At 47.8% G+C, this 21,801-nt stretch overlaps 1 protein-coding gene across 1 annotated transcript in view; it reads right to left on the bottom strand.

The window, feature by feature from the left end:
• The window catches only part of TRIM62 (tripartite motif containing 62), a 31,532-nt gene extending 28,368 nt beyond the window's left edge, over positions 1-3,164 (bottom strand). The window contains exon 1 of the mRNA XM_049617544.1: positions 1,726-3,164. Within this exon, the coding sequence (XP_049473501.1) occupies positions 1,726-2,133 (408 nt within the window). The 5' untranslated portion in view covers positions 2,134-3,164. The remainder of the gene's footprint in view (positions 1-1,725) is intronic.
• Positions 3,165-21,801: the final 18,637 nt, after the last annotated feature.

Genomic DNA, 21,801 nt, shown 5'->3' with positions numbered 1-21,801 from the left:
AGTGCAGGTTGACTTACAGAGACTTATGTATAAGCATAGGGGGAGGGGGCTTCCTACAACATAGGGGAAAGTAGTTACTTAATTCCTGCTTAAGCATCTCAAGGGTCAGGGAGCTCAGTCTCCGCCAAGTTAGCCCACTGCATATTCAAAAAATGTTTGAGTGAAAAATCTTCTGCTTCTAAAGGCTCCACAGTCTGGGCCAGCTCAGGCCAGAATTAGTCATTTATTATTCAAACTTTACTGATACGTACTGATGTGCCAGGCTTTGGGGCCATAGATATGATGAATAAGAGACTTCCCCTGCTCTTTGGGAACTGTGTGCTAGACTGGTCAAGGCCAAAAAAACGGGACTGCAGGATTGAAACAGTTTAGGTTGAGAAGATTCTAGGCTTCCAGGCTGAAATAAGCTTGGGTGCCATTTTATTAAACACAGTAAAATGGGTATGTTTGCTACAAGATTTCTCCAAAACCTTTAATATGCAAAATGTACATGAAGAATCCTCCAAGGGAGGTAGAGATAATATACTATATTTTCCCAATATACCTGATTTTGGAACACTACTTTTTAAAACATCATACTTATTAACAGAAGATATTTATGGAAATGTAGCTCTAATGCAATTTTTTCCCCCTCTTTTGGCTGGGGGAGCTTGGGAAGGCTTACACAGAAAGGACATTTGAGCAGGGCTTTGAGAGTTGAATAGGAGTTGGTCTGTTTCGATGGGAAGGTTTGAGGGAGATCAGTTATAGTCTTAGGCTGACTGAACTCAGGTTACCCCTGCATATACTGTTTCATTTAGTCTTCAAAGGTCTTGATGAGGCCAAGGAGGTCATCAAAAGCTCTTGGAGACTCCTAGAGGTCCATCCCCCTCCCTTTTCTTGAATCACCTCACCTTAGGGTCTTATTCTCCAAATCTTGAGTCTTAAGTCCTGTTCCCACTGTCAACCTGGCCCCTGGTTTAAACCCAAAATAGTTCTTACAGTATCTGGACTTGATCCCATCTTTAACCCCTCAGACACCTTGGCCTAGCCAAACTCATCCTCTTGGTACCCAAACTCATCCTCTCAGAAGTTTGGGGATGACCATAACTTAGACTCTCTCTCAGATTTAACTCTGACTTGCCCAGCACAATTTAGTCCTGGTACTGTCCCCTAAGGTCTTGGTGCACACCTGATTGAGTCTTGCCCCATTGTGCCCCAAGTCGGTCCCTCAGCTACTCCAAATAGTCCTGACCCATTCCCGGATGGCAGTCCCGCCCCCTGTCTAGCCCATTCTCATCTGTTTGTCCCGAAGCATTCATTTGTGGTCCCTGCTTCCAGGTCCAGGCCGCATGGGCCCTGACAGTGGCCCTGCTCTTGCCCAGCTCTGATCCTTCCCCGTCCCCAACCTTGCCCTGAGCCCGTACCTGGGCCAGCTCTGATCTCATTTGTCCCAGCCGTAACACCCTGTGGGTGACCTCTCCCCAACCACGGACCCACCCCCACTTAGAGTCTGTCTCAGACCCCTCCGGGTGCAGAGGGCCCTAGGCCCCGCCTCCAACAGGCCGCCCTCTCACCGCGGCCCCGCCCCGTTCCCGTCCCGTCCTAATTCTGATAGGGCCCTGACCCTGCCGGCGGCCCCGCCCCGTGACAATTCCGACTTGGCCCAGCCCGCGGCCCAGCCCTAACCCCGCCCCCGGCCCGGCCCTGGCCCCGCCCCCGCCCCCGGCCAGCCGGGCTGCTCACCTGCAACTCCTCGAAGGCATCATCGATGCCGGTGACCTGGTGCTGCTCGTGCAGCGCGGGCTCGTCGCAGAAGAAGCAGAGCAGCGCGCGGTCCGTGAGGCAGAAGAGCTTGACCTTGTCGTGCGCCTGGCAGGGTCGCGCGGCGCGGCGCGCGTTGAGGATGGCGTCCAGCGGGAAGGCGCTGTAGCGCTCCACGATGTTGGCCAGCTTGAGGCTGGGCGCGAGCGCGGGCTCGGCGAACGTGCGCCGGCACTCGGGGCAGTCGCGGGCGCCCTGCGCCTCCTGCCTCACCCAGTGCTCGGTGATGCAGCGGCGGCAGAAGTAGTGCTCGCAGCCCAGGCTCACCGGGTCCTGGTAGATGCTCAGACAGATGGAGCAGAGCAGCTCGTCCTTGAGGCTGCACGCCATGGCGCTGGGGGCGGCGGAGAGGGGCCCTCAGATGCAGGGGGGCTGCTGAGAGAGCGCGGCGCTGTCGGGGGCAGCACCGAGAGATGGGTGCGGGGAGCAGGTGGCGAGAGGCAGGAGTAACAGCCACAAGAGAAGGAAGGGGGCCTGTCCGGGAGGGAGGGGGGCACGCGAAGAAGAGGTGCAGGGTAGACACTAGCCGGCATGCGAGTCCAGAAAGGTGGTCTCGAGGTAGTGGGTGACTCGGAGCGATGGGTGCTGGAGGGTGGGGGTCGTAGGTGTATGAGGGAAGGGGCTCTGGCAAGGAGGTTCTAGAGGAAAGGACAGTCTGAAAGGGTGGGCGCTGGGAGAAGAGGATCCAGGAGGGGGCGGAGGCCTTAGGGGGGCTGAAATCCCGGGATGGGTGCAGTGGGGGGAGGGGGAGAAGCTGGGATGGGGAATTCTGGGGAAGGGGGAAGCCAGCTGCGCCGCGGCTGTGCGTGGCAGAGGAGAGGAGGGGTGCGAGCACGCTCAGCTGCCCGATCCCGGCCCCAAGACCCTGCCCGGCGTTGCCCCTTACCCTGCCGGCTCAGCGGCCACTGCTCCGGTCCGAGCGCAGCCTCTCAACCCGGAACCAGCCGTGCGCGAGCTGCCGGCGGCAGTGACTCCCTCCCCGCCCCCGCGGGCCGAGCCCGGGCGACTCCGCCCCTGCGGCGGGCGGGGGAGAGGAGAGGCGGGGCCAGGCCTCCAGCCTGCGGACCCCCTCCCCGCCCCCACTGTTCCCCTACTCCCCCGGGGACCGAAACCCAGCTGTTCCTTCAGGATCCGCTCACGGAACAAGAGGCATGTCTCATTAGGGTCCCTGCGGCGGGTAAGGACAGCTAATTTAAGAGGATAACGAGTAAACAAGGAGCATCTTTCTGGATCATCGACTTGAAGATTTGGGAAAAATAATTACGTTTTATTAAAACAAACAAGGATATGTCGTGTAATCTCTATAGAACACAACTTTTGCATAAAACGTAAAGATACACTCGAGAGAAATGCCCTGCTTGCTTAGAGCAAGTTCAACATTTCCTCTTCACTTTCTTAAGGAGTGCTTGGAGGAGCTGGCTACTGTCTGACCCAATGAGTTACCTCCATTCAGCAAACATTTCCGGAGTGCTATATTTGTGTGTGTGTGTGTGTGTGTGTGTGTGTGCGCGCGCGCGCCGCGGGTGGGAGAGAGGGTGGAGCTGGAGAGGAGAGAGTAATAGGAGACCTTATCTTGTATGCCAGATGGAGAGGGGATAAGGGATTTCTAGACAGAGGAGACAGCCTATGCAAAAGCACAGAGGCGTGAAAAGAGAGCCACTTTGAGGCAAGTCCAAGTAGTTCTGCAGTGTTGGGGTTGGGGAGGGGAAGGCAATGAGTGGAGGGTGTTGAGGGTCACGGTAAAGGGTTTCCTGAGGGCATTGAGCTTTCAAGTAGGGGCATGACTTGGTCTGATGTAGGTGTCAAGGAGTCAAGGAGATGCCCGCAGCAAGGTGAAGAAGGCAGGGACTCTTTCTGATCTGTCTGCACATGCGCAGTGCTTGGTACACGGTAAAGGTGTGTAGCTGAATGACAGCAGCAAGATTGTCGACTGCAGGAAGAGAGACTGGCCCCAGTTAGGTCACTGTTGTCATAGTGCCTGCAGGAGACCTGAACTGGGGCCATGACATTGGGGAAGGAGAGAAGACTATAGGGTATTGAGAGTATAGACACTATGGAATTTAGTAATGGAGCATGGCTCCCCACTTTCTGCCTTCTCCAGAAAAGTCTTCACTGGAATTAAACTTCGTTGAGGTACAATTTAAGAAACAGTTTGAATTTACTTCTCTGCTGTTTACATTACGTTCCCTCCCTCACACAACCACCTACCCGGTCCGGTGTCTCCATCATTGCCAGAAGCAAGTTGGTACCTTAATGCGAAGACTTTTTCTTGCAGTCGGAGTCTGATTTTGCTCAGGTGGGTCTCTTCCCCAAGTGACCAAGGGAAGGATGACCCCAGCCCAGTCTGGCAGTTAAGTCCCTTTTGGTCCAACTCCATTGTGGTGGTTGCATTCCTCTTGCCAGTGATACTTTGGGCTCGGACATGTAGATCTGGCCTGAAAAACCAGAGGGCAAGCCTATGGTGGGGAGGTGACTTCTGCTGAGGGTCTCTTCCCTTTCAAAAGCACTCTGCCCCCTTTGCTGATTGTGGATGTGTTTGGTGGTGATGCTCGGAGTTGCCACAGTTTACTTGCTCCCACTCTGAGGATGCAGCCAACGCATGACTGAGGTGGGGGGAGTCCAAGGGAAGAAGGGCTGGTGCTCTGAAGTAGAGCCTAGACCTTTGGATATATGAGGTGGCCCACCTTATTGCTTAAGCAAGTTTAATAATTGTGTGCTGTCACTTGGCAAACAAAAGAATCCCAAATAATATACTGATATGCACCCCCAATATTTTTTTGTAAGGAGGGCGAGGTATAGATTATTGAAGCATTTGAAGCGAAATGAAAAAAAGCCTTGATGACAGGTGGATGGGCTTCAGTTATCCCACATGTAATCTATCCCCTTCTTCTATAGCAATATAGTAGCTGGCCACATAGCTGGTCTGCTGGAGACCGCACTTCCTAGTTGCTATGAGCGTGGCTTTGTGACTAAGTCCTTTCTAATAGAACGTAAATAGAAACAGTGCTTAAGGCACTGGGGCTTTTGCTCTGCCATGCTCCATTTCCTCTTCCCTCGAGGTGGAACACACATGTGCCAGGGACCCAGCTTCCATAATGCTTCAAAGGGGTTGACAAAGCAAAAATAAGGAAGGAGGCTGGGTTCTGAATGACGACACGGAGTGGAACCACTCACCAACGTGGACTAGAGAAAGACAAATAAACGTCCACTTTGGAGAAGCCATTGTATTTCGGGTCTATTTCTTGCAGCAGCTTGGCCTAGCCCATGCTATCCCCTAGCTGTTTTCAGAAGCTCTGATACTATGTTAGCTACTGCCTGAATCTTTTCAAGTAGCTAAGTTCCTCTTGCTCTGTAGCTGCGACCCCTTCCCAAGTGTGGGGAATATGGTCTTCTCTGGCTATAAGTCAGTTTCTTGGCCTTTCCCAGTGCTTTCCTGCTTCGTCTTTTTACCCTTCCAGTGGTTCTTCTGCTGACCTTACACCATCTCCACTAAGATGCAGAACACCACACTCAGACTGCTGGTTATGGTTCAGTTTGGCAAGCCATTGCTCTTTCTGGACAGTTGTTTCCCCAACTTGATGCGGTCGAGGGGTCTGAACTAAGACTAGGAGGTCCTGACCGCAGGGCATATGCCGACTGTTTCCATCCATACTCTGAAAAATAATTTCAGGAAAAAAAGTTGTTTTGAAAACTATCCAAGAGCTCTTGTTGAGTGGAAAACACACACACACACACACACACACACACACACTCAGACACAGACACACAGTCACACGCATGCACACAGGCATTATCTGCCTAGGAGAAATCTGTAAAACTCTGCAGGAGTTCCAGCGGTGTTTATCTATGGGACAGGATAATGGAGGGGACTTGAACTTTTACATAGTATGCGTAGCTCTATTTACTATTTAATATTGTGATCAGAAAAAATAAGTACACAGTCAGATGTCAATGTCATTATTCATGATTTCCTTATTTGCAAATGTACCTGCTTGTAAATTTATCTGTAACCCCAAATCAATACTTGAGGAAATTCTGCAGTCATTTAAGGATCTACGCACGCGCAGAGTACTGACCCTTGCGAGTTGTCTGACACTCGTGTTCTCAGCTGAGGTCCAACAAGGTGACCAGGGGATATTCTGCCTTCTTGTTTCAGCCCTCCTACCGTAAACAAGTGTCTTTGTCATGGTGTATTCAGTGCCGTGTTTTCATCATTTTTGTGCGCTTTGTTGGTGATGTTGCTGTTTAAACTGGCCCCTGAGGGTCGCACTGAAATGCTGGCCAGTTCCTAAACCCAGGAGGGCCGTGTTGAGCCTTAGGGAGAAAACACGTGCATGTGGTAGATGAGCTTCCTTCCGGCCTCAGTTACGGTGCTGTTGGCCATGAGTTCAATATTAATGAATCAACAGTGCATATTAGATATGGTGTCTTTAAACAGAAACATACATAAAACAAGGTTATGCATTGATTGGCTGATGAAAATGTGGCCGGAGGCTCGCAGGAACCTAACACTGTATTTCCTCAAGGGGCAATGATTCAGTCAGTATTCCCTATTTCAATCTTTATGGCAACTTTAGAGAACCCAGCTACCATGAATAACGAGTGGACTGTATTTCAAATTGTTGTGTTTAGGGGCGCCTGGGTGGCTCAGTCGGTTAAGCGTCTGACTTCCGCTCAGGTCATGATCTTACGGTTCGTGAGTTCGAGCCCTGCGTCGGGCTCGGTGCTGACAGCTCAGAACCTGGAGCCTGCTTCAGATTCTATGTCTCCCTCTCTCTCCCTCTGCCCCTCCTCCGCTTGACTCTGTCTCTCTCAAAAATAAATAAACATTAAAAAAACATTTTTTTAATTGTTGTGTTTAACGGCATCCACCAGGACAAGGACCAACAGCCATGTCCCTTTCCATGCAGATACCTACCTCGGGTTCAGGTTTACTCAGAGCAGGAGGGGCAAGATAATGAGCATTAACTGAGCCTCTCCTGTGTGCCAGGCGCTGTGCCTGGTGTTTCATGGCGTGGTTTCATTTAATCCTCACCACTGCCATCCAGACTGGCTGTTTTTCTCCCCCTTTGCAGATAAGGACACTGTGGCTCAGAGGGGTGAGTTACTGGCTCAGAGCCAGGCCAAGTAGGAGGCACAGGCTTCTCCACCCAGAGCCGCTGGAGAAGATTTCATGGTGTGCAGCCTGGAACTGGGCCAGATCTGGGCCCTCAGCTCCATCCAGTGGAGCCCCTCCCCATGCCAAACACTTGCCTGTCTCCTCAAGCCCTGCAGGTTCGCCCCTGCTCCCTTCTCTGTGGGGGACCTTGCCTTCCACTCCAAGAAGAAAATAGAGCCCCTCTCTGGGGACTTCTCAACTTCCAGTCTCCTTCAGCCTGCCAACTCAGCTATAGAAATACCTCAAGTCCTCTGTGAAATGAGGCAGAGTGTAATATAAACAAATGGATGAAGTCAATGCATTTATAACTTTATTCGTCCTCACTTCCTTCCCCCTCGCCTGAGGGTGAAGTGTGCCTTCTGTTCAAAATGAATTTCTCCACCTGGGTCCAGGTCCAATCCCCTCAGACCTCCTCTGGGACCCAACTCCTTCAATTATCCCCCTCTCCACTGTCTTTGTGTCTCCGCTGTCAGCATTGGCCTCTTTCCCTCAGCCAGTGAGCACACTCAAGTTACTCTTCAAACAGCACCGTCCACGGTCCCCACACCTATATAGCTCCCACCTCATTTCCCAGCCTTAAAAAAATTTTAAAAACATTTTTTAAATGTTTATTTATTTTTGAGAGAGAGAGAGAGCGCGCGCGCAAGTCGGGGAGGGGCAGAGAGAGAGGGAGACACAGAATCCGAAGCAGGCTCCAGGCTCCAAGCTGTCAGCACGGAGCCCAACGCAGGGCTCGGACCCAAGAACCTCAAGATCATGACCTGAGCCCAAGTCCGCTTAACCAACTGAGCCACCCAGGTGCCCATCCCCTGCCCCCCCCACACCCTCCCCTGCCGTTCATCAGCCATGACAGCTTGGCTCTGCTCCCTGCCACTCACTGAGGTCGGTAATAATCTCCTAATTGCCAATTAAAGAGAGCTGCTAATACACAGTTGCTACTGCAGAAGAACAAAACACAGAGAAAAATTAAAAGGAAAGTTGAAATATTCATGATTACACCACCTAGAAAGAGCTATTATCAATACTTGTTTATATCCTTATAGACCTTTTCACCTGTTTTACGTGTGTGTGCGCGCGCACACAAGGGAGGAGGAGGTGGCAGGAGAGAGAGAGAGAGAGAGGGAAAGGGAGAGAGATTTTTTTTTAAAAAATTCAAATGAGTTCACTCTCTAACTCATTGCTTTGCAAAGCCTGGTCCTTGAACCAAATGCATCTTAGCATTGGTTATTCCAAGAGCTGACCTTGAGATAAGGAGTGGAGTGAAAATAGTTTATTTGGGAAGCGTAAGCAACACTGAGAAAGTGATCCAGGGAAGGGGAGGGCGCGCTGTAATGCAGCACTGTTAAGTCAGCTAGCACAGCGGGTAACTGCAGATTTTAGTTTTAGAAAAACCATTATTGTATCCTCTGGTAGAAGCATTCTCCCCCTACCCTTTGAGAACTAAGATCTCTAGGCTTAAGGGTTTGGGGTGGAAAGCATAAATTTATCAAGCAGGACAGTGAGAACAAAGGTGAAAGAGGCCACTTCCTTTGTTTCCAGACCTGTATATTCTACTGATCAGGGAAATAGCAGATATATAATGGCTATTGGCTCAAAGTATAGAAATATGTCTTCAGGCAACACGTCAACCCTGTCTGTAAGCTGATGCCTTGGTTATACCTTCAAGTGATTATTCCAACATCTTCTTAGTATGGTTGGTTCTGGTTGATATGGTGTATAGCAGGACCAGTGGATAATATGGTCATGTGACCACGTCCTCCATGGTCACGGGCAGCGGGGGGGGGGGGATGTCGTGATGATAAATTAGATACTCTGGGAGCCTCAGAGAGTAATGCTAGCCAAGACGCTGTGGGCTGAGAAGACAAACCTGTACAAATCTCATGAAGTCATGGAAGAATCATGGTCCCTCCGTGACGGTTGGGCTCATTGTAATTCACCTGACACCACGTGGCTGGGTGCTCTCCTCAAGGGGTGATAGCATATCAAGAGCATGGCGTCAATCTTTGCTCTAACAGGCTGGACATTTAGTAGCAGTAACACCTAGATCGCTTTTGGTGAGAGGGAGCCCGTGCCGTTGGGCCACGTATGGCTTCCATCAAGTTGAGACGCTCTTTGAAGTTCTGCCTCCTAGGAGAATGTCCCCTTTCCACTCTCCTGCAGGACACCCCTGAGTGGGGCTGCAGATCAACAAAAGTTGTGTTTTGTTCTGTGTCTTTTATTAGCCTATGGGGCTAACCCGCCCATAAACCGGGCCCAAGCGTTCTCCTCCTCTGTGGCTGGTCATAAGGAATCCCCCATGAGTTATAGCTGTGAGCTGAGGGAGAGGCTTCAGTGAAAATAGGGTCACCACGTGGGGTCTGGCCTGCTCGTGTAATTCCTCTGTGACCTCTGGGCCTGCTCAGGCCTGGTCTTGAATGTCTCATTTCCATCCCACGATGCCTTGCTGTTGCAACTGTCCGACTTTATGACTTGGTGAATCTGACAGTACTTAACTTACCCTGGGAAACTGGCCACATGGTCAGTTGGTCTCCCATGGTCAATTGCTCAGTCTCTATCAGAATCTCGCAGCACACCAGGAGTTGGTTTTCAAATACTGAATGGTTTCCTGCTCCAGAAAGCATATTCTTGCTTCAGATACCTAGGGGTCTGCACTGAAGCCTCCCACTGGGCTGGTCAAAGGCTCCATATGTGTCTTTACCTACTTCTATCACCATGGCATCTGATAAATGGTTCGGAGTAGTATTCCCACATGAGATATAGGTTGTCTCCAAAATCCAGAGGTCCACTGAGTGCCTCTGTCTTGGTGATAAGAGACACAAAGTACAATTACTTGTCTATTACTTTGAAGGGGATGTCTCTGCATGTCCTAGATCACTGAACCCCTAGAACGTTTACTGTTGTTTCAGATCCCTGAATCTTTTTGTCTCCTACCCACTTGCGCATATGTCTTAGAGGGCATCCAGAGGACTTGCTACTTCCTCTTCCCCAAGTCTGATTCATAAGATCTCATCGACATAGTATTTCTCAGAAGCGGTATGAGGTTCTGAGGAACGGGAGGTACTATACTGTGACAGACTGGGAAAGTTAGCATCGCCCTGAGGCACAAGCATGAATGTATATTGCCGTCATCCCAAGTGAGTGCTAATTATTTCTGATCTTCCTTCCTGAAAATGAGCGGGGGAGGAGGGAGGAAAATGCGTTTGCCAGGACAGTTGCTACAAACCAAGGGCCAGAGGTTATCTTGGTCTGTTTTGCTTAAGACAGCACATCTCGCACAAAAATGGCAATTGAGGCTACTGTTCAGTTAAGTCTCTGCAGTGCACCATCACCCACCATAATCTGTTTGTGTGGTTTTCATTTTTATTTTTGCAGTGGCCCATCTGAATTCAATGGGAATGCCATGGGGACTACTGCTTCTACAGTCTTCAAATCTTTGAGGGAAGCGCTAATCTCTGCCATTCACCACAGAGCGCAGAATTATTTCACATTAACCACCTTGTCTAGGGGTATGGGTGCAATTTCAGATGCTTCCACTCCACCTTCCTACTATTATGGATCTTTCTGTACAGATCAAGAAACCAATGTGAGGTTTCTTTCAGCTAAGTTTATTCATCCCAGTTTTGGGGGACGGGCAAACGATCACAGGAGAGTCTGCAGACCCAACGACCCACTGTGGGATGGGCTTTGGCCAAGACTCCATTTATCATCTTGCTTCCAAATGTCCCCATTTTAACAGGACAGCCATGTCCTGGATACCCTGGTATTAGTGTCAGCCCAGATCCTGTATTCAAAAACCATAGGCTCTGGGACGCAGCAAAGGCGGTCATAAGAGGAAAGTATATAGCAATCCAGGCCTTCCTAAGAAGGAAGAAAGGTCACAGATACACAACCTAACCTTACACCTTAAATATCTGGAAAAAGAACAGCAAATAAAACCCCAAACCAGCAGAAGACAGGAAATAATAAAGATGAGAGCAGAAATTAATGCTACCAAAACCCAAAAAACAGTAGAACAGATGAATGAAACCAGAAGCTGGTTCTTTGAAAGAATTAACAAAATTGATAAACCACTAGCCAGTTGGATCAAAAAGAAACAGGAAAACACCCAAATAAATAAAATCAAGAATAAAAGAGGAGAGATCACAACCAACAGAACAGAAATAAAAACAGTAATAAGAGAATATTACGAGCAATTATACGCCAATAAAATGGGCACTCTGGAAGAAATGGACAAATTCCTAGAAGCATATATACTACCAAAAACCATAGAAACATCTGGGTATTCTTCACTCCCCAGTGTACAGTTAGTGTGGATAAATGGCCATAGGTCCTTTTGGGGAAAGAGTGGAGAAAGCAGTTCTGCATATACTTACTTGGCATTGCATGGTCCTTTCCCAAAGGAACCCAGTCTTTCCTTCAAACAATAGGCCCTTGGTCTAAGGACTAACTGAAGCATGGAAAATGGGTGAGAGAGAGCAATTTTCCACTACGATGGCTCACATCAGCCTTCAAAGCACATGCTCTTAATAGGTTTTAATTATATGGGTCAATAATACCATTGTTGGTTGCCCATTGATCTCACCCTTTGGAACCCTAGGGTCTATTAGCTATCCCTCAGATCCCTGTGGGTAAGGGCCCCTTGGTAGACTTTCCATCCACCTTGCCTCTGATGGTCGAGTGCTGCCACCTGGCCTCTGCTGTTCTGGAATCCCATTGTCACCATGAACACACACTAAGGAGACCAGTCCCATAGCAGCTTCCCCAACTGTTCACTTAGCTTAGAAAGAACAACCACCACTGAGCTGCTCCATGATGCCAACACCCCCTTCACATCCCAGCTCATTTCTTACCACTCCAGTGAAAGGGGCATACTGGGAACATACTCAGCTGGAGGGTCCTCTGGTTTTCAATAATATGTTTCTTCTAGCGGGCCCCACCTCTTGGAACCTTTCCAAGTTGTAGCAGTTCATGGATTTCTACATCCTGTGTTGTAGCTGTTCTCTCTGTCACTTGTTAAGCTGTAGCCTCTTAGCACCAAACCCACCCTTGTATGACGTGTTGTGTAGTGTTGGAGCAGGCTCCGAAAATTGAAAATCGCATTCAGCATTCACCCGTTGCTCCCCGCTGTGCCCTGTCCCTAGGAGTGCAAGAGGGAGTTGACCAGGCTGAAGCAGGGAGGAGGGATTTGCTCTTCCTATTGGCTTCCTGTTTCTTTTTTCTTTTTAAAAAATTTTTTTAAATGTTTATTTTTGAGAGACAGAGACAGAGTGTGAGCAGGGGAGGGGCAGAGAGAGAGGGAGACACAGAATCTGAGGTGGTCTCCAGGCTCTGAGCTGTCACCACAGAGCCCAACATGGGGCTTGAACTCATGAGCTGTGAGATCATGACCTGAGCCGAAGTCGAACACTTAACTGACTGAGCCACCCAGGGGCCCCTGGCTTCCTGTTTCTGTGAGCGTCCCCCTAACAAAAGTTCTTGCCCTGTATCAGCAGTCCCTTCCCTGAGCAGCAGCTCAATGCAGCCTGCAGGTTCCCACACTTCAGTGCCCCTCCCCAGAAGCCTGAGTTTCAGTTTCTGGGAATCTCTCCTTGAAACTTTTCAGTTTTGGTAACTTCACCCTCTTACCTTATTTCACCAGCCTTGGGCAGGGCATCTTCTGCTGTAATTGGTACTTTTGTGATAACTTAGTTCTTGTTCTCTCTTCTTACCTTTTCACTAACCTAGTTAATAGCATCATACCTACTTAACCATACTATACGTTCAATTCGCTCTGTTTAAATTAGTGCTGTGGTTTCTGTCTCCTGATTGGACCCTCAATCCAATTTTTTTTTATCCCCCCTCAAGTTCCAGGGAGCTATCCCAGCGCCAGGTGCCCCTGCCAGGATGATAGACCCAGAAGTCAGGAGAGTGACTTCATGTTTACAAACTCTTCCCCAATCCAGTCCTCCGTTCCCTTTCCCCTCCCAAATTAATACTGTCAATATCCATTCCCAGGCCTGCTCTCCAGATTTCTCTTGGCACCTGTTAGCCAGATCCTGTGGTTCTTTCTGTAAAAATCCCATTTCTCCGGGAAGAGAGAGTACTTCCTCAGTGGTGCCATGCTGAGACCTGGTCCTGGTATTGATTGGCCTAGAAGTCACAAGAGAACATGGGAGTAGGTCTTGAAAAGGGCAAGTATCCTCTCGCAAGGTGTCTGCCTTAGGCGATGTTCTGTCATAGAGGTTTTCTGGCTTTCATGCCATACCCTAGACTGGTAGCTGGCTAGTTAGAGCTCATCATTTTCTTCTTTCCTCCGGTCAATGGGACTTCTCACCAACAAACTCCACCAGTTCTTCTAATTCCCATTGCCCCACACCTCTCAAATGCTGCAGAGAATGTATAAACCATTATATCTCCTGACATGTGTAGCCTAGTTCAAGTTTACCACAAGTGAGAGTTCTTATTTTATAAGGTTTTTTTTATTAAAAAAATTTTTTTAGTGTTTATTTTTGAGAGAGGGAGAGACTCAGAGCGTGAGTGGAGGAGGGGCAGAGAGAGAGAGAGACGGAAACACAGAATCTGAAGCAGGCTCCAGGCTCCAAGCTGTCGGTGCATAGCCCGATGCGGGGCCCGAACTCACAGACCACAAGATCATGACCTGAGCTGAAGTTGGACGCCAACTGACTGAGCCACCTGGGCGCCCCTTAAAGGTTTGTTTTTTTTTTAATGTTTATTTATTTATTTATTTATTTATTTATTTATTTATTTTGAGAGAGGGACGAAGAGTGTGAGCAGGGGAGAGGCAGAGGGAGAGGGGGAGAGAGAGAATCCCAAGCAGGTTCCTCTCTGTCAGCATAGAACCCATTGTGGGGCTCAGTCCCACAAACTGAGAGATCATGACCTGAGCTGAAATCAAGAGTCAGACACTCGACTGACTGAGCCACCCAGGCACCTTGAGAGTTCTTATAATGGGGCTTCTCTACATGTCAAGGTCTACCAACAATGGGGTGTTGTTCCCACCGACCGGCCAGTGATCCACTTTTAGAATCCTGTCCTAAGGACCTGCTTCCGAGCACCATTGCTGGCACAAGCTTTCCTAGCTCAGGAGACCTTGTGACAAGGACTCGAGTTGAATTAGCTTATTTGGGGAAGCATCCACCACCCTGGGAGAGAAGTAGGAAGTGGAGAGAGAAAGGAAAGCATCCAAGAAGAACACGCTATTAAGCCAGCTATCACAGCTGGTTCTCAAAGTTTGCTTATGCCAGCAGGGGAATTCTAGGCAGTGGTACAAAACACGGGCCTCCGAAATCACCCATGTGAGGGGTAGGGAGCTGGGGTGCGAGTCACTGCTTAGGGGCAGATGCCAGCAGTTGGCTGTTGGCAGGAGAGGCGTGGGGATAGGGTGGGGAGCCGACAGCACCTGCAACAGCCTGCATCCACTTCTGACTACTTGCTGAAAACACAGGCTCCTGGTTGGGGGAAAGTGGGAAGGGTACGGGCGGCTTCTCTGCAGCTTCCCAAGGACCTATAATTATTTCAAAATAAAAAGTTTAAAAAATAGATAGGATGGGCGCCTCGGTGGCTCAGCCGGTGAAGCGTCTGACTCCGGCTCAGGTCATGATCTCGTGGTCGGGGAGTTCGAGCCCTGCGTTGGGCTCTCTGCTGTCAGCAGAGCCTGGAGCCGGATTCCGATTCTGTGTCTCCCTCTCTCTCTGCCCCTCCCCCTCTCATGCTCTGCCTCTCTGTCTGTCTCGTCTTTTTCAAAAATAAACATTAAAATAAATACGTAAAAAATAGGGTGACCAAGGAAACCAATCATATAGAAACGCAGCTAACAGAATATACGTCCTTAGTGTGGATTCTTGGGCCTCTTTCCATAAGCACAGCCTACTACAGTGAGGACACAGCCCCTTTCACCTCCTACTCTAAATGGAAATGGTGGATAAACTATAACAAGTATACACTTAAATATCTACCTGTGCGCAAGATCTGTGGGTGGCAAGGATCGAGCGGGGGTACCGGCAATCAGCCCGCCCTAGTGTGGGTGTGAGGACGAAGTTTGCATTAACGATACAGTGGTGGTGGCGGTAGCTGGGGGAAACCTTGCCAAGAAATGGAAATAACATTTGTTGTGGAACTCTTTAAACTAAATGGAGCTTCTTGTGAAGCTACCCATGGCACTTCTCTGCAATCTGGGGCACAGGGGACTTCCATAGAAAACACCTCCCACGAACAAAACGTTACAAAGTATGAGAGGAGAGAGACTTCCGGGAGACAAAGCCAGCAGATGAAACAACTCGGGTAAATCGCATGCAGTGTTAGAGATCCAGGGATGTCCGAGCGGGGATGGAGCTGGGAGTGTTGAGGGATGATGCCTCCCAAGGACAAAGGGGGTGGGCAGAGAGATCCTCAGCTGAGAGGCAGATCTGGCAAAGTCTTGGCTGACCCGAGGGCCAATTACAGAGCAAAATGTGCCCCTTAGCGGAGTCCCAGGGTGAGTAAAAATGGCATGACTCTAGCATCCTGTTCATCATCCGTCATTGCTTGGGGACTGCCTAAGGAAGAGCGTGGCCTCAGCTCAAAAGCTGAGGCAGACCCTGGAGGCACAAAGCCGGAGGTTGTCAGCTAACTGCACTCCTGGTCGCTGAGGACAAGTCTGTAGTGAAGGGAGACTTGAGTGGTGCACATGCCAAAAATTCTGGCCATAGAACAATTGGGGAGGATGTTTCAAAAAGATACAACGAAGGCTAGAAGGTATAGGGTAAGAAGAGAGCTTGTGACAAAAGAACCAAACAGAAAAGGGTAGAAATGAACTATCAAAAACCCAACGTATGGGGGCTCCTGGGTCGCTCAGTCGGTTGAGCGTCCAACTTCTGCACAGGTCATGATCTCTGGGTCCATGAGTTTAAGCCCCACATTGGTCTCTGTGCTGACAGCTCAAAGCCTGGAAACTGTTTTGTATTCTGTGTCTCCCTTTCTCTCTGCCCTCCCCTGCTCATTCTCTCTCTCTCTCTCTCTCAAAAATAAATAAACATTAAAAAAACATTTAAAAATGCAACCTATTTCTTTTTTAATGTTTACTTATTCTTGAGAGAGGGGAATAGAGTGTGAGCGGGGGGAGAGACAGAGAGAGACACAGAATCCGAAGCAGTCTCCAGGCTCTGTCTGAGCTATCAACACAGAGCCGGATGTGGGGCTCGAACCCATGAACTCTGAGACCATGACTCTAGCCGAAGTCAGAAGCTCAACTGACTGAGCCGCACAGGTGCCCCTCCCAACCTAAGTTTTGAAAAGCAGACGAGACACAGTCTGGAGAGGGAATCAGGAAACTCAAATTGATCTGAAGGAACGGCCCAGAATGCAGCACGGAAGTGACACAAAAGGATGAAATTAAATGATGGGTCATAGAGAACATGCGTGGAGAGCACAGGCTCTGAGGTCACCTGCCTGGGATTAAATTTTAGCTCTGCCACTTACTAGTTGTAAGGTCTCAGTCATGTTTTTAAAGCTCTTTGTGTTTCAGTTTTCCCATCTATAAAATGGAGGCGTTCTAGTCCCTACCTTATGCTGCTCCTATTAGGATTAAATTAGTACAATTCTTATCAATGAGTTATGGTTTCGTTTCGGTTTTGGTTTTCTGGGTTTTTCTTTGTTTTATTTTTTTTTTTTAATATTTATTTATTTTTGAGAGACAGAGTGAGACAAAGTGAGAGTGGGGGAGGGGCAGAGAGCGAGGGAGACCCAGGATCGGAAGCAGGCTCTAGGCTCTGAGCTGTCAGCACAGAGCTGAACGCGGGGCTTGAACCCACAGACTGTGAGATCATGACCTGAGCCAAAGTCGGACGCTCAACCAACTGAGCCACCCAGGCACCCCTTTCTGGGTTTTTCTTGAGAGAGGAAGTGTGCACATGTGCGGGGCAAAGGCGGAGGGAGAGGATCTTAAGCAGGCTGCACACTCAGTGCAGAGCCCAGTGCAGGGCTTGATCCCACGATCCTGGGGTCATGACCTGAGCTAAAATCAAGAATCCGATGCTGAACTGACTGAGCCACCCAGGCACCCCTCAATGAGTTACAGTACTTGGAGAGCACAGTAAGTGCTCAGTAAATATCAGCTAATTTTTAAAAAATGTTTAATGTTTATTTTTGAAAGAGAGAGAGAGAGCAAGCAGGGGAGGGGCAGAGAGAGAAGGAGACTCAAAAATCCGAAGCAGGCTCCGGGCTCTGAGCTGTCAGCACAGAGAGCCATGCGGGGCTCCCAACTCACAAGCCGTGAGAGCATGACCTGAGCTGAAGACTGACGCTTAACCGAGTGAGCCACCCAGGTGCCCCCAAATCAGCTAATATTATAGGGGAATGAAAAATAGGAGAGATAAATTTAAAGTCATGGTGGAGAAAATGAGAGGCTCCAACATTTATCCACTAGTGGTTCCAGAAGGAGAAAATAGGAAAGAAGCAAACAGTATTTGAAGAAATAATGGCGAAAAATTTTCTATACATGGAGAAAAATTAGCCCCTAAACCGAAAAAGACTGAATTCTGAATAGGATTTAAAATTTCCATTCCTAGACATGTTGCAGAGAAATTAAAACACAATAAAGAAAAAAATCTGAAAAGCTACCAGAGAGGAAACAGATTATCTGCAAATGAATGACATTCTGCCTGAAGCCAATTTCTCATCAGCAGCAATAGATGCCAGTCGAATAATAGCTCCAGAGTGATCGGAAAAACAATTAGAATCCTACATTAGCTAACCCGCATTGAAGGGTGAATGTGAAATAAAGAAAGTTCTCCATACCCACAGAATGAGAGAAAAGGCAATCTGGTCTCAGACTTTTGTTCAAAGAATTTATAAAGGATGAACTTTAGCAGGAAGAAAATCATACTCTGAAGGAGAAAGACTTCTCTCCCAGCCAAGCTGTAATAACAAGAGCCAGATTTACTCTCCTACCTGGAACAATCCAAATGCGGAACAAAATATTTGAAACAGTGGTTCCCCAGGCATCAGACGGTCAGGGACAAAGGGCAGGGATCTCTCCAGATGGGCAACAAACAAGGGGAGCCCTACGGTTTTCCCAGCTCACCACCTAGATGAAGCTTCCAGGCCACAGTGCAAGGAGGCAGGACTGAGGCACACCCTGGGTCCCTAGACGGAGCTGGGAGCTCAAGCTGGCCAAAGAAGCAGAAGTTTGCAGGACAGAATACCAGAGGAGAGAGCCTCACGGTACTGAATACTGATAAAATCTGCACGTGAGGATATGATCCAGGGTTGGGGAAAGAACCTCCCAGAAGGATTAGAGGGAACTATTCTCAGAGTTTGCACGTAGCCCAGGAATAATGCCATTCCCACCAGCCAGCGTGGAAAATATAATTCTTGGGGCACTGAACAGAATATTTCTATATACTGACAACATCTCAGCAGAAACTAAAAACATCATTGACAATAGCATAAAATATGTGAAATACGTAGTGATAAATCAGATGGAAGATGTGCGAGACCTGTGCCCTGAACACTACAAAGCCTTGCTAAGAGGAGTTAAAGAAGGTATACCAAATAAATGGGCAGATATACCATGTTCTTAGATTAGAGGTTCCATATCGTTACAATGTCAATTCTCCCCAAAATTCATCCATAGACGCAACAGAATCCTGATGAAACCCCCAGCAGGCGTGGGTGTGGACGTGTAGAAGCTGACAAGCTAATTCTAAAATGTATATAAAAATACAGAGGCCCTAAAATGGGAAAAACAGCTTTGAGAAAAGAAAAGGACAAAATTTGAAGGACTTCTCCTACTTGGCTTCAAGACTTATGATAAAAATCCAGGAAGCAGGACAGTATGGCATTGGTTGCAAGAGAGACCGATCAATGGGACAGAATAGAGATTCCAGAAATAGATCCACACTTAGCTGATTGATTTTTGAAAAGATGTGAAGGCAATTCAGTTGAGAAAGGATGATCTGTTCAAGGGATAATACTGCAGCAATTAGATATCCACAGGCAAAACATAAAACCAAAAACAAGACGTGGAATGGATCATAGACTTCATCGTACTACATAAAACTATAAAACGTTTAGCAGAAGGGCGCCTGGGGGGCTCAGTCGGGTAAGCATCTGACTTTGGCTCAGGTCATGATCTCATGGTTCGTGAGTTCGAGCCATGCGCCGGGGCTCTGTGCTGACAGCTCAGAGCCTGGAGCCTGTTTCAGATTCTGTGTCTCCCTCGCTTTCTGCCCGTCCCCCGCTCGTGCTCCGTCTCTCAAAAATAAAAACATTAAAAACAAAACGTTTAGCAGAAAACAGAGAAGAAATTCTTTGAGGGCTTTGTGCTAGGCAAAGATTTCTTGGATACCACACAGGAAAAAATAAAAATTGGATACAACACACAAGAGAAAAGGGATAAATTGGATTTCATCAAATTTGAGAAAAACCTATTCTTTGAAAGACACGGTTACAAAAATGGAAAGACAAGCCACAGACCGGGAAAAAATATTTGCAAATCACATATATCCAGAATATGAAGAACTCTGAAAGCTCAGCACTAAGAAAACACAGAGCTCCCCACCAAAATGGGCAAAGGCACTTCACCAAAGAATAGATGTGGCTAGCAAATAAGCATATAAAAAGATGTCCGACTGGGGTGCCTGGATGTCTCAGTCAGTTAAGCGACTGATTAAGACTGACTTTGGCTCAGGTCATGATCTTGTGGTCCGTGAGTTCGAGCCCCCATGGGAGCCTGGGGCCTGCTTCGGATTGTGTCTCCCTCTCTCTCTGCCCGTCTCCTGCTTGCACTTTCTCTCTCACTCACTCACTCACTCACTCAATAAATAAATATATACACATTAAAAAAATAAAAAGATGTTCAACACCATTAGTCCTTATTAAAACACAAAGGAAAACCACGAGAAGATACTACTACACACGTATGGTTATGGCTAAGATCTTGCCAAGTGTTGGTGAAGAACATGAAGCCACCAAAGACCTTTTTTACGTTGCTGGTGCAAATGTCAAGTGCACAACCATTTTGGAAAAACACTTTAGCAGTTTCTCATAAAGTTAAACCTAAAGTTAAACCCACTCCTTCCACTCCCAGATGCTTAAGAGAAACGAAAGCATTTGTTGTATACAAATTTGCACACAAATGTTCATTCCTCCTTTATTTATAATCGCCCAAGGTGGACATAACTCAAATGTCCCGAATCGACAGGTAAATGGATAAATAAAATGCCCCAAATCAACAGGTAAATGTATCCCTACAACGAAATGGATATATATCCTCAGCAATAAAACGAATAAACTAGATATGCAACCACATGGTTGAATCTCAAAATAATTATGCTGAGTGAAAGAAGACAGACAAAAAATAGTACATACTGTGTGAGTCTATTCATATAAGACTCTAGAAAATGAAACTAATCTAGAGTGACAGAGAGCAGATCAGAGGTTGCTTTGGCACAGGGTGGGGCAGGGAGCCGAGGGAAGGAGAAATTATGAGTCACCAGGAAACTTTTGAGGGTGATGCTCATTATCTTGATAGTGGTGATGATTTCATGGGTGTGTACATAGGCCAAAACTTATCAAAGCTGCTCACGTTAAATGCGTGCAGTTTATTTTCTGCCAATTACACCTCAATAGAGACGTTAGGGAAAAAATCCCAGATGGAAAGTGTGGGAAGGAAGAGGTGATAGTGAACAAAGAAATTGGCAAATGTGTGCGTGAGTCTAAATAAGTAGTGATTACTTAATAAACATTAAAAAAGATAAAAATTATAAGATAGGTTGAAAAAGTTGGATTTTGTATTGGTTGGAAGAAAGAAGGTGAGGCATTTTTATTCAACTCTTGATTTTAAGTGTGTGCTGTGCAGTTAACTTCCACACTAGCTGAGGGAACAAAGAAAAGGGATTTAAAAAAAATCAACTCAAAGATGTGAAATAAGAAAAGTGAAGCAAAGGGAAAACGTGTGGTAATGAAAGTGATGGGAAAGCAGGCAAGAGTAGCTAAATGCAGCTTCTTAAAAATGCCTGTGGGGGGTGGGTGTTGGCTCAGTCGGTTAAGTGTCAGGCTCTTGATTTCAGCCCAGGTCATGATCTCACAGTTTCCTGGGTTGGAGCCCTGCATCAGGCTCTGCGCTGACAATGCGGGCCCTGCTTGGGATCCTCTCTCTCTCCCTCTCTCTCTGCCCCTCCCCTGCTCACACCGTCTCTGTCTCTCTCGAAAATAAATAAATAAACTTAAAACAATTAAAAACTAAAAATGTTTATGGGAATCAAAGAAGGCTTCCTGGAGGAGGGGACACTTATTTAAGATGGTTTTAGAGAATGAGCAGAAGGTACCCACCCAGAGAAGGCAGGGATATGATAATAAATACAGGGGGTTGTTGGGGTGCCTGGGTGGCTCAGTCAGTTAAGCTTCCGACTTTGGCTTGGGTCATGATCTCGAGGTCTGTGAGTTCAAGCCCCACGTCGGGCTCTGCGCTGACAGCTTGGAGCCTGGAGCCTGCTTCGGATTCTGGGTCTCCTTCTCTCTCTGACCCTCTCCTGTTCATACTCTGTCTCTCTCTCTCTCTCTCTCAAAAATAAATAAACCTTCAAAAAAATTTTTTAAATAAAGGGGGTTGCATAAACAAATGTACAGGGAGATAAAAAGACATGTTAAGTCAGCACATGGGATGTGACCCTAGTGGAGGGCCGGAGGGGAGGGATGGGAGGCTGCCGATGGAAGTTGGAACCACATCACTGAGGGCCTTGAATGAGAGCAGTGGAGACCCGCAGAAAGCTTTTCCAAGCAGAGGGACGGGGAGTGGTGTTTTGGAAGCATCCCTTGAGGGCTGTGTAGAGAATGGGTCAGTGAATCACTACGGGAGACAG

Source organism: Panthera uncia (assembly GCF_023721935.1).
Source record: "Panthera uncia isolate 11264 chromosome C1 unlocalized genomic scaffold, Puncia_PCG_1.0 HiC_scaffold_4, whole genome shotgun sequence".
In the NCBI taxonomy this organism is placed as follows: Eukaryota; Metazoa; Chordata; class Mammalia; order Carnivora; family Felidae; genus Panthera; species Panthera uncia.
The sequence above is the reverse complement of the archived record's forward strand: the minus strand, read 5'-3'. Positions and strand labels throughout refer to the sequence as shown.